This window comes from Trematomus bernacchii, unplaced genomic scaffold, assembly GCF_902827165.1.
Source record: "Trematomus bernacchii unplaced genomic scaffold, fTreBer1.1, whole genome shotgun sequence".
In the NCBI taxonomy this organism is placed as follows: Eukaryota; Metazoa; Chordata; class Actinopteri; order Perciformes; family Nototheniidae; genus Trematomus; species Trematomus bernacchii.
In genome coordinates, this window is record NW_022987720.1 from 16407954 (window position 1) to 16426217 (window position 18264).

Genomic DNA, 18264 nt, shown 5'->3' on the forward strand with positions numbered 1-18264 from the left:
TAATAAAACTTACTCTCTTGAGCACAAACATTTTTTACCTTGTTTAAAATAACTAATGGCAACTTACATGCAAACAAGTTAGACTGAATAAATGCAACAGAAACAGTGTGGTCCACATTTATTAATTCATTGTTTTTCCAAAAAGCACAAATTAGAAGTGGAGTAACAGTCTAACATTTGACATAAACCTTCATAAAAACATAAACTAAAGAGCTGTGCGATTACATAAAATAGGTGTGAGCTTAAAAATTCTAAAAGTATAAAAAAGATAGATACTTAAATAAAAAAAATTGAAGTTTATAAAAGTTCAATTGCTTGAAAGTGAATATGAAAATTGTGAAAAAAGTCTTTAAAAAGTAATAGAAATTTGACATCAATAGCCTATGTACTCTAACTCAAGGAATTTGATTTTAGGCATAATAACTACCACTCTATATCAACATATATTATTTTGATATTCACATCTTACACGGCACTTCCTTTAAAGACCCCAATCAGTCACTTTCTGGTTCCCTGAAAAATCTAACCATGCAGAGCGGAGGTGACTACACCAGTGCTTTCAGTCCTTTCTCAATATAATTGTGTTTACTCTTATGAGCACAGAATATCACACAGATACACTCTAACCCTTCCTTACTAACATCCAAAATACCGTCACTTTAAAACACAAAGACCAAAGTACCGTAGCCTTTAGAGAATAATATTTACCTCTTCCTTCCTTCACACTGTGTTCATTTTATCACCACAACATACAGCAACACAGAGAGAGACATCTTTGGGTTTAATCTGGGTGGTCGACACATTAACTGTTGTTTTATGTCTTGTTTGAAAAGGTGTTTTAAGTAAACCATTGCTGTGGAAATAAAAAATGGTGATCCTTGAAGGTCCTGAATTAAGTCAACATTTAAAAAAAAAAATCAATATCAAAAATACTCTGGAGTGAATAAATCCTGTGTATAAATATTGGTCAACTGTTGAAGTGGTGTTCACTGTAATAGATTGTTGTAGCATCAACGAGCTACTTTAAGCAAGGACACTTATCCGTGAGAGGAGTGGCTTCTGTTATTCCAAATGATCGATGGTCACACACATAATGATGCTACTGTGTAAGAGCTATTGTACACATAACAATGAAAACACATCACTCTATAAAAGCAACTAATATGAGATATGAATTAAAACAACAAGTGTATAATTATATATGATGCAATTTAGTGAACATCTTTGACTTTGACTAAAAACAGTGCTGACAGTGTCCATGAAGCTGCTAGATCAGGGCTATTCAATTAGTTTGGAATGGGGGCCGGTTGATGAAAATGATCCAAAGCAAGGGGCTGGGAAAAAGATGGCTTGAAATATGAGCAATCATATTAAGAGCTTCAGATACAGGAAATAGTGGAGTGCTTATATTGTGTTTAATTAAATCAAACAACATAGCCCCAAGGTCTTTATAGATCTAAATGGCAAGTTCAGAACTCAGTAGGCCTACATGTGAAGCTAATTTAACCATCAACATCATTTAATTTGATTTAATTTAGGTGAAATTATCTAATCATTCACGCAGAGATGCAATCAATGACAGGAGTTGTCACTACAGTAGCTAGTAGGTGGGTTCGAAACCCGAGCCCGCCGAAGTTTTCAGGCAATGTCTGCCCCTTTATCTCTCAATTTAACACCCTCTCTGGAATAAAGGCACTCAAACAAATCTTTAAAAAAAAAAGATCTATAGAATAGATTTCTTTTTAACATTATACTCAAAGGGCAAGTAAATATCACCCCGGGGCCGGATTTGGCCCACGGGCCGCCAATTGAATAGCCCTGTGCTAGATGTTCCGTTTTTAGATTGTACTTGTTTTAAAGCCCGAAAGACCTCAGTGTACAAAGAGAAATGGATAACAATGGTGCAAGCTGTCATGTAATTATCTGCACATTATAAAGTATTTAAATTATGGAGGGTGAAAACAAACACAAACTCATTGTTTCTCTGAATAACACAGATGAGGAAAATAAATCACGCTGTAATATGAGTAGTTACTGTGGACTGGCTGGAGCAGGGTTTATTTTGCTTCTCCGGCAGGAGGAGAGGAACCCAAGAGAGGACACCTTGGTGAAACCTAAAGTAAAAAAAACAAGGTATTATTGGTGAAAAAATAATCCCATATTCCAGGGTAATTATTGCAAAGTAGAACAAAAAAGGAGTGAAAAATGCACTAATTAAAAACAACATCCTTCAGGAAAAACAAAATTAAACTGAAACTATATATCTTGCATTTTTAGCATTAACATTTCACTAGAGAAAAAAGTGACAGCATACATTTCCGTCATTTTGTTATATGCAACCCAAGTAATGCAACAGACTTGATTTTCCCAGATGTCACGCAAAACTTCACAACTCATACCTATGGTTTTCCCATGCAGTCTAGTTTAGGATTAAACAACAAGAACATGATTCAGATTTCATAGTTGATCAGATGCAATTTCAACTAGTTCTGTACAGTTACACACACAGCTGTGGTAAGGCTGCAGGAAACACTACAGCCAGTGTGTGAAACTTCAAGGATTCAGATTATGCTTGAACGGTATGTACTGTACAGCTCAACATCCGATTTGTGATGGTTTGTCTTTTCAAGGAGTTTTTTCTGTGCTGATATTTTATTTTTTTGAACATTTAATCAGTTTCTTCTTCCTCTATCTCAGTTACTTATTACCCTCATTACACTGTGCCTTATTGAGACAACAGTAAGTGTGTGTTAGCAGTGTGTCAAAGTACTCACAGGGGAAGGTGGCTTTGCAAAGTTGAGGTGAGCATACAGGAGCACAGCAATGTCATTCTGACTGGCCTCCAGGGCGATGGACAGAGCAGTGCTGCCGTCCTGTAAAAACAGAAAGGATGTGGAGTTTTTGGACTGGATTGCAATAATACAAAAAGGAAATAGACAGAGAAAGGAAGACGGAAAAGAAAATATGCTTACATTGTCAGTGAGAGTGGCATCACAGCCTTGAATAGACAGTAGCTGACGCACAATGTCAACGTGACCGTGTTCGCAGGCACACATGAGCGCTGTGGAGCCGTCGTCATCACGGATGTTGACCTGAGCGCCGCAGGACAGCAGCGCCCTCACCATGTCCCCGCGACCGTGGCTGACCGCCAGCATCAGCGCCGTCTGACCGGCCTGCAAACACACATCATGAGACTCATTTTCACAGTGTGCATCTTATTTCAGAGCTAAATTGTTGTCAGGTTGCATTTGTTTGCATGCTGCAGGACGCTAAAACTCAGCTTTCTAATGTGTCAAGAGAACTCAAAAGCAAACATATAAATGCTCTTTCAATGGATTTAGTTGTGTGGACGTGCAGTGAGACATTATGAGCAGTAGAGGGCGCACCTGGCTGGCCTTGGCGTTGACGTCCCCCGTGCGCAGGAGCTGCAGGACGGTTTGAAGGTCATTGTCAGAGTGGAAGGCGGCCAGGGCTGTCAGCATGATGGCCGTGTAGCCCGCCTTGTTCTGCTTGTCAGCATTACACAGGCCTGTCAGGTATAGAGGCCAATCAGTGAGACAGGTGACACAACAGCAGCACAAACAATGACAGGGAGACGGAACATGTTGGAGACTGAGTTCATATCCTTAACTTTAGAGCCCATACCACCCACATACACACCCTTATGTAAGCTTGTCTGACTTTTCTCTCACACACATACAGATATACAGACAGAGACACGCACCAGTTTCCAGCAGCAGCTTCACCACGGGGAAGTTGGAGTGGGAGACGGTGTAGTGAAGCGCTGTATTCCCGTTACCATCTGCCATGTTGATTACAAACTCCAGCAGCTGAGGGGAGACTGAAGCGAAGGTGTTCATATAGGCTTTGACAACAGCTGTGTCCGCCGCTTTGTGACAGGACACGCGCAGCCACTCCTGCAGCACGCTGGTGTAGGCCGCCCTCTGAGACAGACACAATGAGGACAATTAGATACGCAAACACACTTGAAAGACTGCTGGGGAAATGCAAGAGCACAGGCATGCAGGTTTGCCATAATCAGCATATCAAAATAAAAAACAGAGGTTTGTTAAAGAAATACAAAAATAACTGGGTCGAGAGCTTAGCAAAGCAAACACTTTTCTTTTCTCATGTTTTTTTGTACTACAAGAACTACAACTTATTTCTTGACTATATCAAACATTTAGAGATCTAGGGAGGGAGGCTGTGGCTCAGTAGGTAGTGTGCTGGACTTCGAATCAGGGGATAGCAAGTTCGAGTCCCACTGCAGTCAACAGGTCGTTGTGTCCCTGGGCAAGACACTTCACCCCAAATTGCTCCTGTGGGGATTGTCCACAGTACTGAATGTGTGTAAGTCGCTTTGGATAAAAGCGTCTAACACATGACATGTAATGTAATGTAAATTAAAAGTACACATAACCTCTAGTTTACCAAATCAATAGTAAAACACATTTTCTACAAATTGTCTGACTGTGGATTTAATAAAATATATTTTCAAGGACTGCTTGATTGTGTCTCTGCATGTTGTTGCCAGTGTGATAGCTTTTAGAAGGAACTCCTGGAAAGCAGTATCGATACTGAGTGTGTTATCCAGGGAATTAAAACACTGATTTAGTGGATTAAATGGACACCTACTGCTCCTTGTTGGCTGAAGGCATTGGGCTCCCCCAGGGCTTTCTGCAGGGCATGAAGAGCTGACATCAGGCTGTCACTCAGATCCAATCTGAGACAGAGACAGACAACATCAGCCATTGAAAGATCGAACACAGCCTCGATAGTACCATCACCACTTATCAGTATGTCTGTTTATGCGTATATATTCACCTGACTTGCTTGGCAGGTACTGTGGCAGTGTCTTTTACGTGGCTTTCCGCTGCTGGCGTTGGCTCCGATTGGCTGGAGAGGACGGTTGTTTCTGATTGGACGGTGTATTGCTGTTGGGTGATCTCAGTGGTTTCAGTGACACACAGCGATGAAGAAGAGGTAACTGAGGAGCTTTGTTCGGGAGTGGATTCAGTGCTTGATGATGTGGAGGAGATCTCCTGCGTGACGGTGAGTGTGTCTGATGATTGGTTGACAGTGTCTTTAGAGGCAGCATCATTCTGTGGACATGGAGGCGTTAGAGTAGTGTTTATCGCTGGTGACCGGGGGGGTTTGACCGGCAGTTTTATGTCGGCTGTTGCTGAATCTTTGAGACTCTGCTGTGAGTCTGGAATGATGGCTGGCAGTACGACGGCAGTCTGATGAGGTACTCTGTTGCTTTCTGAAGGCGGGGAAGCCTGGCTGTTGGTTATTAGCTGGTGCTGGGCCGCTGACTCTGTGAGTTTTTCTCGTGCTTCATGATATTCGCTGGAGTCACTCGCCTCATCTGAGCTCTCGCTGCTGCTATCGTCTGAGGACGTGGACTCGTAGCTACAAGACATTTATGTTGAGGTCAATTAACTTATTTACACGGGTTGATCTTGGCAAAGACAGCAGCATAGAAGTTACAGCCAACAACAATATACACAATAAGACATAGGAATACAGTACATGAATGGGTCAAGATATAAAATACTTACGCAAACCAAATAATTTGTTAACCATCATATTTATTAGAGCTTATAATCTGTTTTATATGAATAAAAATACTGTTGTGCCATGCATGAAAAGGACAGTTTTATGGTCTGCAAACACGTACCCTCCATTGACTCCAATGAACTGCAGGTTCTTCTTCGTGGTGGGAGATCCCGGTTCACCTTCTGCTTTGCGCTTCATAATAGACCTCAGAGAAGACTGGGGAGATGAGGCTGAAAGAAAAACCCAGTGATCATACAAACCGTGGGGGCATGACGAGGGAAGAACAAAGTAGGAATGATGGTCGAGAGTTCAGCCCAGTTACCTGTCTGAGGGTCCTCGTGGGACTCGGCAGCCTCTGTGGATGTATGCTGGTGTGTCTCTTCTTCTTTTGAATGCATCAAACCAATCTGATCCCCGGCCGTGCTGACAGCGATGGCAGGACTCGCTACAGGTACCGAGGTGGAGAGCTCGCTCTTCAGGACATCGCGCACCTGCTTGGAGCTGACGGCAATCGGCAACTCAACTGGAGCCTCTGTGAGAGAGAGAGAAGAGATCAACGTTACAGCATAACTAATAAAACACTTTGTGGAGGAATACAACAAGATAAATGTAAGTAGTTGATCAAACCATTTTCAGGTCAACACAAGTTCTTACACCCTTGTCTGCTTATTGGTTACAGTAGTACAATGCAATCCAATGGCAATGTGTTTAATCTAGGGATGCACAATATAAAGCAGTGCCAATTAATTATTAGCTGGAAATGCAAAATGTATATATTCTATTATTTTTTCAACAATAAAATTATAGCTGTTAATAAAAAAAAAGTATTCTATTGACTCAACAAGTGCAGCATCTACACACTCAAAAAGTTACCGTCGGGTGTGCATAACCTACAGAACACAAACTTATTTTTAAAATGTTTTATTATTAGTGGTTTTCTTCTAAGTATCAGCCATGAGATGCAGCAAATCATTGGTTATCAGCTGGAGAAACCCAAATTGGACATTCCTAGATACATTATGCTTATGATCTTAAGTTTTAGAGACCTTCAGCTTGTCCTCTGTGTTGGCCCTCCACGGCTCCAGCAGCTGCTTGAGGGGAGGGGGAGCTGCAGATCTCCGCTCGCATCAGCGTGCCCACCTCCACCACAGTGGGCTGCTCCAGTGTGTACACCTGGATTCCCACAGTCCTCTGTTCCCTCTGTTGGGGGGGCTGGGTGAAGCTGACCAGGGTGTGCAGGCTGCAGCCCTGAGGCTCCTGCCAGCCCACGCTGGTAGCCATAACTGGGTGCTCTGCCTGAGGGCCCCTCTGGACTGCTGCGGCCTGCTGCCGCGCCTCCTGCAGCTCCTGCACCGTCCTCTTTAACTGGCCCTCCAGCTGACCCACTTTATTCCTAAGAGCCTGGGTCTCTGGCAGCAGCCCCAGATCCTCCTCCCGAACCCCGACTCCCAACTCACTGCTGCCCCTCAACTCCTCTGGTCCCACTGCGATGGTGCGCACTTCCCGCTTTGCATCCGGTCGAGCTCCACTCACAATCACTGTGTCCTCAATCTCACATCCTGAGTCTTGAAGCTTGGAGCCCTCGGGTGAGGTGGGGGACAGTGGCCCTGCTGGCTGGTCGCTGCTCTTAGCCCCCACGCTCACATCTTCTTCAGGGATGTCTATGTAGAGCTCTCCTCTGGGGCGGCCTCGGCTGAAACTCAGAGTGTGACCCAGGTACTTCTGGCTCTTCAGCTGGACGCTGAGCTGCCGTTTCTCCTCCTGCAGCACGGAGATTTTGACCTGCAGCACTGGGATGGTCTTCACCTGCTCCTCCAGCTCCTTGATCTTCCTGAGAGCCGCAGCCATCTGCTCCCTGACGTGCTGCAGGTGCGCTGGTGTGGGGGTCACTGGGGTGGACAGGCCAGAACTCATCGGGGTGAAGGATCCCCCTCCACCATGGGCTCTGTTGTAGCTGTGTGCACTGCTGATGGAGGTGTTGGAGCCCGCTACGCTGCTGTGCATGCTTCCCAGGTTGGAGAATCTCCGCCCCTCTTTCTCCTCCTCCAGCTTCCTGCGTGCATCCATAAGGGTCTTCTCCACCCGGGCGGTGCTGAAGTTGGGCCTCTGGGATGTGTGGTATCCCGGGGCGCAGTAGGAGAAGGAGGAGTGTTTGCTGTCCGTGCTGGTGTTGGAGCACAGAGACTCTGTGGAGGTCCACCAGGAGCCGGTGTAGCCATAGCCACGGGGCAGGGAGCCATAGCGTGGACGGCGGTGGACGGGTACCTTCTTGATAGTGTTTCCCTTCTCTATGTCGTTAACATATTTGAGGAAGTCTAGGTCCAGACGGTAGCCATAGGGGGTCTCCACTGAGTAGGCCTCCTGCTCTTTGCCGTGCAGGGAAGGAGTTGCAGGCGGGTTGAGCTTCCCTGAGGGGGAAGGAAATCAACTTTAAACAAACGGATATCTGCGTCTAATCTTGGGCTCAGACTTTAGAAAATAGCATTAACTTTGGGGCTTCTGTGTATTTGTACATGTACTCTGAAACAATCAGCAAATTAGGTACAGGGGGAAGTGGCACAGCGACTATAACCTGACCTTATACAGTAAGTGTCTGGATGATACAACTATTACATTACTTAGGTGTTTAATAGTATAAATCTTAACAAAGATAAACTTATATCGTAACTTCATTATCATGTATATCATGTGTCAACAAATAGAATGTGCACCTGGGAAGCCGGGCTCCATATGCAGCACCTGAGCCATCGTGAGCCTGTGGCTGTTATTCAAACATCCACCAACTCTCACCTGTGGAGAGACAGAAACATTGTACATTATTACACAAAATACGAAAATGTAAAGTTTTGAAAGCAAGAATAAGGCATGATATGAAGGAGAATAAATTAGCACTTGTATTAGAATTCGACTGCAAGTACACTGGGCTTTTTGGAAGCAAAATTAAATGTATGAAATATAGAAAATGAGCACAATGACAAACTCAATGCAATATAGTACAACGATTGTCCAATGGTCCAGTGTGCCTTATGCCAGAGATAACTAAATTAATCAAAATAAATTGAAGGAAGAATTTAATCACCGCTCCTTAGCATTTAGAAAATAGGACAAAAACTCTCAGGTCGTTTCACTCAGTTAGGAAGCAAAAAACATTGCACAACCACACTGTAAGCGTACAGGTGTAACTGATAATGCTCTGTTCTAACAAAGTGTCCCAGTGAGAGTGAGCCATCATGCACAATACTAGACCCTGAAACCATGTAAATGTACAGTATGTACTCTATCTACACTACACATGGTTTAAAATCTTACAATAAAAGGTTGCTCTTCTAGAACACATTGGTTTTTTTTCTGTGTGATGGTCAGAAAGAATTGTACGTGTCCTACAACCACTCACCCTCCTGCTTCCCTGTCTAATTGTATCTGTTCATTTTTGGGAGCATAGTGGGTCACAGTCGCTTGTGTGTTTGTTTCTGTTCTTAGCGCTCAGAGAAGAGGACTTACAGACGAAAGTTTCCTGGCAGCTAGCGTCAGGACAGAGGTTTGAGGCTGCCAGTTACAACCTTATTAGGAATCATCTGCGCACGCTAACTTCGCCTCTCAATTTAGGGTTTACAGACACTCTCTCTTCTTTCTCTCCCTCACTTTCTCCACGTATATCTCCTCCTGCTTCTTCTTTTATTTTTTTTCCTGGTGCTTTCCCCCTCTCTTACATCAGCTGACGGTCAGGAGGTTTTAGCTGGTCGCTGTCTCATTGCCTCGCTCAGTGCTTTCACACAGAAAGCGTAGTGAATTGCTTCAAAACATTTTCCACACCAGAAGTAATGCATTTTGACTCTCTATAATCAAAAGATAGTGCTTTGTCCTCCCACAGAGAACAAACAGAGCGTGAGCAGAGAGCCTACACCGCTTTGACTCCGAGTTTGTGTCTGCTTGGAAAAGATTAACTTTCTAGGTCACCACTTTGTGGGAACTGAGGATATCGCCTAATGTTTAAGCCATCCACAGCTTTTTGCCGGTTTGACATCGTTATATTACTTTAGACTTTAAGAGCTGAGATCAGAGGTTTGGACTGCAAACTTCCACTTTGTTTTGTTTAAAGGCATACTCAGTTCATTTCACTTTAAGCATGGTTTATGATTCCTCAGCAAGAACTGAGTCTCTCTCCTCTGAGTCGCACGCTCTCTCTCTCTCTCTCTCTTGTGACCCTAGTCAGTGCTTGCTGGTTTGTGAAAAGTAGGCCGCATGGAAACAGTGACTAAATTGACTTGGTATTTCTGAAGTCCTGTAGTCAGTTTAATGTCCTGGTGCTATCCCCTTATCTGTGTCCCTTCATCAGCCCCTCATACCAAGATTGCCACACATTATGAGGCATGGAAACACTGCATGCATGCACACACAGACCCCTTTTTAGCATTGACAGATGAAAAAGTACATACATTAGCTTCGTAGAGGAATTATGTGAAGAAAAAAAAGAATGAATGGCATCTGAGGCGAGGCAGTGTGAGTTTATTTCCAGTATGGGAATGACAGTGTTAGATTGATTATGTGCTGCATGATGTACAGGGCGGTCTGGGTATGCCTACGTGTGTGAGAAAGTGAGAACAGGACCGAGATATTGGGGAGTGGTTGGGAGTCAGCGGGCCTGTCGATGTGTGTGTGTGAGAAACTGAGTGTGTACAGGAGGGTGGAGGACGGCGCTGACAGAGGACAGTTGATGAGATATAATTAGAATCTGCAGTTTAGCAACCAAACATCCCAGCCCTGCGGGCGAGACGGCTGACACTGTCCACTGCATCCCCCTTTGAACTTAGTTCTCTGCCGTTTCAAATCACATCTACGTCAAAGGGAACTCACATTCTTCTCTGCTTCAAAATCTCTCTTTACTTAGAACTTCTCCGGGACTCATTCATCCCACATCACCCACTCAAGTCGCCCACATCTGCTTCTCCAACAGTGGCTCATTGGGTGTTTCAGATGTGTTACTATGTGTGTATGTATGTGTGTGCGGCTGGGGACCTTCCTCCCTCTCTCTCTCCCTCTCAAACAGAGTTCCTTTGAGATGACATCTGAGCAGAAAGCAGCGTGCGCCCTTCCCCAGCGCCACACTACCATTCTTCAGACAACTCTCCCTGACCAGCTTCATCCAGGACAAATGCCTTGCCCCCATTACACCACCCCCCCCACCTCCCCATACAGCTGCATACCATACTAACGGAAGTTAGCATCGGCTGGTCTACTCCCTCCGTTCCCTGCTATTAAGATTAGGAAGACCCTCGGGGGGTAGGATGCAGGTCACCCATCACAAATTACACATCTGTGGTATGCTCTGTCACGAGAATAACTGCATTATACTGTCACGTGTTTAACATCTCACAGCAACAATCTCAAAATGTTTGTTTTTGTAGAATGTAGCTTCAGGTTTTGAACTTTACAACCACACTCTGCATGCACTTCATAACTGGGGGGATTAAAACTGGATTTGATTTACAGCATGTATATAGATGCTTGTGCCTTTTGTGTATCAGAGGATTGAGACCACCCTGAAAAGTAATTTCAGATGCCAGGCATCATTTCGAGGTCAGCTTTTTCAAACTCATTGCTTCCATTCAATGAGTCACCTTATCATTATTGCCATTACAACGGATTACACCCCAGTTTTGCTATGTGAGAAATACCACTCTTCCCACTACCCAGAGATTTGTTATGGATTTTCCACTGCTTTAGTGACTCTCTCAGCCTTCAGTGATTATTATTCTGCTCAAGCTTGGGAATGGTTTGTGAATTAGGAAAAGAGGGATTTATTTTCCGCTTCATACCAGCTGCGTGCGCTGCAAGGACGGGATCTCTCCTCCCCAGGATCCTTGCTCTCCCTTCCTTTTCTTGCACTCTTACAGTCAGCACCTGTAGGGGAAAAGAATAAAAGGAAACTTGAGCTTTGGAATTCCTGGATTTGGATTGTAGCCGTCTATATCCCAAGTCAAATGAAAATAAAAGGACATATCTAGACAAGAAATCATCAGAGGAGGGTAACATCCCATTAAATGTCTGTTGACACATAGATAACACCAGACAGGTTACAAAAGAGTGGGCTCCGAAAGGCGTTAAACACAGGTTGCGTAGCCAGAAAAACACTCCAAAACATTCCAGTGGTTTTGAGTGACACGCCGGATGTGAACAATACAACCCCGTCAAATGCCAATCACTCTCTGACCTGCTTGTCGTGCAGCCTGGATCAAGCCGGATCCTTGCATAGCTGCTCTCCTCCTCTCCCAGCTTTCCAGAAACACTCTCCCCCACCCCATTCCTCTCTCCAATTCGGGGCTCTCTAATCAATCCAAGACTGGGAGCCTCCCTGCCATGTGATTGGGCAATGTTTTCTGTTTTGCTGCCTCTTTGACTCACACCCTTGAGATCCAGGGCACACACGCCCTCCAGTTTATGTGGGAATATTTGTCATCTGCACACCTTAAAGCAAGAATGACCTCATGAGCCTTATAGTGTGTTCCTTCATGGACAAAACCGACTTGAAGCGTGCTCTCTAACTTCTGTGTGCGTGTCCACCAGATAAGCTGCGTGACTGTCTGCTGATTCTCATACATTCTGCTCCGGCTGCTCAGAGCCTTCTGTGCAAGTGTGGTCGACATTTTGTCGGGGGGGGGGGGGGGGTCCTGCAGCCTAGATGGATGACCTTTGCATCAAATCATAACAAGACTTGCTGTTGTTCAGTCCATTGTTTTATATTGTTGTCATGCCAATACCACAGAAGGTGGAGGAGTAGGAGGAGAAATAGACCTTTTAGACTGGAGCGACAGCCAAATCACAAAGAGCCATTCATCCAGCCTCTAGTCCCACAGCTGGTTCTAATAGAAAGCAAGGAGGGGCATCTCAGAGAGAGAGAGAGAGAGAGAGAGAGAGAGAGAGGACGGGTGTGTGTATGAGTGTGGTGAGTAAATTTGCCTCAAAACAAACAAACAGTTGATGATGTGCTGTTATAGACCCACACACTGACAGAAGCCGGAAATACTCTGACGATTGATATCTAGATCTAGAAGAAGATCGGTGATGGGCTATCTGTGCTGCCAGATGCGTGTCCCTACATAAAGACACTTATACCAATGCCAAAAGCATCTACCAAAGGATAGGATTAAAGACAGTGAACTATGTGTTGGACAAATACCAAACGTTACAGCAGACAACTTGAACTCCCGTCGACTCCCACACAGCACAGATGAAAACACAAAGATCTCCAAACACTGTCCGAGGCCCAAGACTCCCACGGATCAGCAAACACAGCTGTAGCTTTGTAGTTGATTTATTCAGGTAAGGGCACCGATTACATGAGAGCAAAGATGTTTTACTATGTCTGTATCCTTGATGATGAATCTGAAGTTTTTATGCCACTGATAGGTAGCAACATTTTTAAGAGAGCTCTTTCCAATGTCAGTTGATCTGGAAAGGCTCTCAGATGATCACTGCTTTGTCATTATGCACTCTTGTCATACCAAGCTAATTGATGTGGCTAAACAGAGACCATGGAGCAATGGGCTGAAATCTGATGAAGGAAGGGTTACAGGAAAAGGGAGCTCCATCTTTCTATTCCCTTAGGATCCAGAAACAACCTAGTCACTTCCTCCCAGTGCAGGAGAAAGAGTAACAAGGGGAGAGCGTAAGCGGGAAAAGGAAAAAGGAGAAGGGGTAAGAGAGAGAGAGAGAGAGCAGTACAGTATGTGTGTGAGGCTGGGAGAGAAAGAGTGGGAATGTGAGGAAAGAAAGGCAATACTGCACGAGGAGGGGGGGAAGAGAAAAAAACAGCCGCTGCTGAAAGTTTTAGATGGAAAGTTCTCGAATGAGGAGACCATGACTGCTCTCATTTGGACTCCACCAGTATGAATCACTGCTGACACCAGAATGTAGTTGCTGCTGTAAACGTGGGAACAACAGCAGAAAGATCACAGAGGCTGCAAGAACTCCTCACCAAGAGTATATACAGTTTCAAAGGATAATCTAACATGGCTCCGCCTAGAAGATTACCATCATTTGTGCATTCCTCCCCTAAAAATAGGCCGACAATAGAGAATATATGAGAAGCTACACTTAAATAAAGCACATTGTTGTTCTGAGGTTTTCTCCACGGAGTAACAGGCCGCAAAGAACTTAATATAGACTTGGAGACGAGTTTGAAATGTTTCATAAAGATCACAACAGGAGATACGGTTGTTGATCCATCTACCAAGACTTCTTTGTCCTCCTCCTCACTCTGCAGCACAGATGGCTTCATTCAGCCAAATGGTCCAGCATGAATAATAAATCGGCAAAATGTACAACAAATCACTCCCCTGAACTGTTAAAGAATGCTAAATGTAGAAGCAACAACAGCCATTTGTCACCAGGCATAATGCGGCTGAACGGTGTACGTCATCGCTTGACAGACAGACGGAGCCTTCAGCATGCGTACCGAGGCCAGATGATCTCATATCAACATGGCAATACACAGTGTTCCAGTGCTGCTGCAGGACATGTGGTTTTTGACTAATATAGGCTTTAAACCCAGGACGGTGAAATCGTTGCCCAGTGGGACGTCCCCTGCAGGATTCTCTGCCCCTTTAGCAAAAAGCCCTGTTTTTTACATTAAGACTGGTGGTATGGAGGAGCAGACGCCACAGACCCAGCAGTCTGGCTCGCGTACGGCCAAGAGGAGGGGCCGGCTGGCTCCCATTACTCCTGGAACAGGAGCAGAGTAAACACCCGCCAGTCTGCTATTGGTCATTGTGCTGACCTCCAACAGGAAACTGAGCATGGGTGGGGCTGAACGGCAAGGAGCGGCTCCGGAAAAAAAGACACTAGAATAAAAGGGCATTTGGGAGAAAATTCCTGGGCCGTTGCGGAGGTGGGGGATTAAAAATGATGCCGAGCAGAGAGGCCTGATCGCTGCACTGTTCTGAGGGAACTGTGGGGTCTGGAGGGGGGGAGACAAAGTCCAGATGGCAGTGAGACGGGTGGTGGGGAGCCGGTCGGAGCAGTGCTGGGGTGAAAGCTCAGGTCAGCGTTTGTTGTGGTACTGAGCACAGGAAGTAACCTTACTGCAGCGGTGACGTTGATAAGTGTTTCCCTCTCAGGGTATTCATCAATTACTTCCTGGTTCAATGAGAGTTGTTGATTAAAAGACTGCAGACATAAAGATAATAAAAGAGGCCAGAAAAAACATCCATAACACTGACTTTTCCAACACGTTTGTATGTTTTAGTGGACAGAAATTACCATCTTGTTTTCTGAGCGATTAATGTGTTCGAGGAGATCATGGGAGATTATTTGGGAAGATAATCACAGTCCCTTGTAAAGTACCTCAAAAGCAACTCTAGACCATATGTTCAGTAATGGCTGCCCCAAGTAATAAAGTTAAGTAGGAGTATTAACCCTCTTTATTGATCAAATCAGACTGATGGTACTTTTGCAAAATAATGTTTATCCCTACTTTAGTCTAATTCAACTCTAATACAACTAAGAACATTGGGTTTAATCATCATAAAATGTGTTGTCTTAGAGAAGGAGAATCATCACCAACACATTTTTCATGCAAAAAATGTAAAATATAGAATATTCTGTAATATTCCTGCTTTTTTCTGTTATAAATCATATTGAACTGAATATCTAATATCTTTGGTCAAGTTTTGGACTGAGAAAATAAGACATCTAAAGACATCATCTTGGACTTTGAGAAACTGGGATGGGAATTTTTGACTAATTTCTGACATTTTATAGACCAAACAATTCTCTATTGTCGTACTCTGTCGACAATAGAGAATCCTTTTTTGCATGTTCAACACAAATCAAAGACAGGACTTACATGCACATGCATACAGTATGTATTCACTGAAAAGGCCTGTTAACAATGGCGCAGATATTTAAAATGGCTAACTTTCACTTTTCCAGTGAAGTAAATGTTCACTAATAGTTAGCAGTGTTTTAACAGAAGAGTTCATTCATCAAGCAGTAAATCCGTCTGGGATGCCTATCAGTGGAAGATCACAATGACAGGCACTGTCATGCAGGTTGAGAGTGTAATTTCATTAGACTCACTAAACCATTTGAAATTCCCGGCGTGTGGCCCAGTGTGCAAATGGGGTTTATAACTCTGCATTCCTCAACAGCACCCCTGGGTCTAGAAGCTGTAATGAGACAATCACATTCCATCTTGGTAAAAAAAAAAAGAATCCCGAAGGAAACTCCAGCTGCCCAAAAACCTGACCAGAGATTCACTGACTGCATTCTGGGGGCTCCGAGGGGTCTCTGATGGCATTCATGGAGGTCCCCAGACACGAGGATGAGACAGTTTTCACTGTTATTGTACGACAGACGCAAGATCTCAAAACAATAGGGAGATATTCACTTGCCTGTTTATTAGGTGCACCTGGTTAAAACTAATTTGCGCAGCTAACAACATATTAGACTCAATATTGGAGACAGACAAAGCTGGTTTAATGGCATGCATGACAGCTCAGAGCTGTCTGAGTGCCATGCAGCTGCTATAATCTTTCTCTATTCGCTGGTAGGTGATTTAATACGGCCAGCAGCCCATTACACAACAGCAGCGGGACAGTGGTGTATTGTGTGTATGATGCAGAGTAACAGGCTGATGACTGCACCCCCACATCCTGCCAACTTCTGTGTGTCCTTCTTCATCATCACAACATCTGATGTGTTTACTGATGAACCAGAGCAGTGTACCACACATACCAAGAGACATCCCATCACATAGTGTATGAGTCATTATAAGACAAACAATCCTGCATATTTACGTTAGACAATATAATATTCAGATTGCATAGCATTATGAGTTTATTAAGGGGATTCAATGAGGGCCATCATCAGGAGAGTGCTAGTAGCTTTGGCATTATCTGAAAACCACAAAAGCAGTTAAAGAGAGTTTGAGGTGTGTTTACTCTCCTCATGCTCAGCTGAGATTCAATTTCATTAACAACTAATTAAGTTGTACACATTTCCCTCAGTGACAACTGGCCGGCTCCAGGAGGCGAGAGGAGCAATTTTGAGGGCAAGAAGCGGCAACGAAAAGCTGACGAACATCTGGAAGTAATGAAAACTTGCAGAAAGCACGGACCCACCCTCTCCCCTGAGTCTTAAGTCTTCATTGAGCTTTTCTTTTTTGGTTTAACGAAATTAGAAAATGGTTAGATTTCTGCAACAGATCATGTGTGAGGAATTGGGAAAGTTTCGTAATGAAGGACAGACAGACTGACACAAACACCCAAATGTGTTGCTCGCTCAGAAATGGAGAGACTGTATGGAAATATTTTGCAAACTGTAAGCTCTCTGAAACTCCTGCTAAGCAATTTGGACCAAAGTTGTGATCCCCTCAATTTGACTTTACAATGCAGACTATAAATGGCAAATGTAACACGACTAAAATGCACAGATTTTGTAGAGACATTATCCTATACAATAATAATAATAATAATAAAACCCATTTCATTAAGACCACTGCTAACTCTCATTACATTTGAACAGTTTTAATATTCATTTCTACGATATAATAATCATTATTTTTATTTTAGAACCAGCGTATTTCGCATTAACAGCGCTCCTCGCCGCCGTGCAGAGCCTCCGGTGATGCTCTGAACAAAAAGGCACGCACCGGAGCAGGAGCGAAAACAAGACTCAGTTTAACATTCATCAAAAGGCGGAGAAACACTCATGTGACATCATGGAAGCTAATTAATCCGGACTGCATAAAGTAAAATCAATTGAATGACTGGTTTAGAGGATAAAGGAGCCGTTACTTCGCAGAGAGAGTACCGGGGGATTGGGCAGGACCGACGCTTTACAAAGAAGTCGCTCTCACAACAAGGCGCCCCTCCGGAACGCATTAAAATAACAGTCCGTCAGAGAGAGGGCAAAGCACGTTTCAAACAGAGGAAGTGTAACTTATGAGTTGTTCTTACCTGTCCTCTGGAAACCCTTTCAGCCGCCTCGGCCCAGGAGCGCTCACTGACAGAGACAAAAACACTGCAGCCAAGACGCTCCGCGCCCCAAAACCCCCCCTCCCGCTGCTCTTAAAGGGCCAGCGACCACGAGGCCGAGCAGGGAGCTCACACTGGAGGCTGATGGACTCTCACTGTACCTCCATCATCTCATTGTAGCTCCGTCAACTCTCATCTCACTGTACCGCCATCACCCTTCTCATCACACTGTAGCTCCATCATCTTTCTCCGCACACTATAGCTCCATCATCTCACTGTAGCTTCATTATCTCACTGTAGCTCCATCGTCTTACTGAACCTCCATCATCCTTCTCCTCACACTGTAGCTCCATCATCTTTCTCCGCACACTATAGCTCCATCATCTCTCATCTCACTGAACCTCCATCATCCTTCTCCTCACACTGTAGCTCCATCCTCTCACAGGGGTCAACTGGAATCCCTCATTTACCTTCAAGGGCCCATGCTTCTTCATACACTTGCAAAAAATAAAGGGTCAATAACATTCCCACATTGGTGGAGACCACCTCTCTAACAGAGTATAGATTGTCTAAACTGTAGTTTGTAAAGTAACTAAAGCTGACAAATACATGTTTAATGATGTAACTACCTAAAAGTTAAACACAGTGCTTGATCTCCTGACCCTTCAAGTTCTTTGTATATGAACGACCTTCCTGACGCAGGGGAAGTCAAAGAGCCTCCGTCGAGATC

At 44.2% G+C, this 18264-nt stretch overlaps 1 protein-coding gene across 1 annotated transcript; it reads right to left on the minus strand.

Moving 5' to 3' along the window:
* Window positions 1–103: 103 nt before the first annotated feature.
* Window positions 104–17596, minus strand: kank2 (KN motif and ankyrin repeat domains 2). Its single transcript, XM_034143052.1, has 13 exons — window positions 17517–17596; window positions 11376–11460; window positions 8271–8349; window positions 6606–7967; window positions 5882–6091; window positions 5681–5789; window positions 4825–5412; window positions 4636–4723; window positions 3725–3944; window positions 3387–3529; window positions 2973–3173; window positions 2775–2873; window positions 104–2114 (listed from the first exon to the last, which is right to left on the minus strand). The coding sequence occupies exons 3-13, from the start codon at window positions 8305–8307 to the stop codon at window positions 2058–2060; spliced, it is 3114 nt and encodes a 1037-aa protein (XP_033998943.1). The 5' UTR covers window positions 8308–8349; window positions 11376–11460; window positions 17517–17596; the 3' UTR covers window positions 104–2057.
* Window positions 17597–18264: the final 668 nt, after the last annotated feature.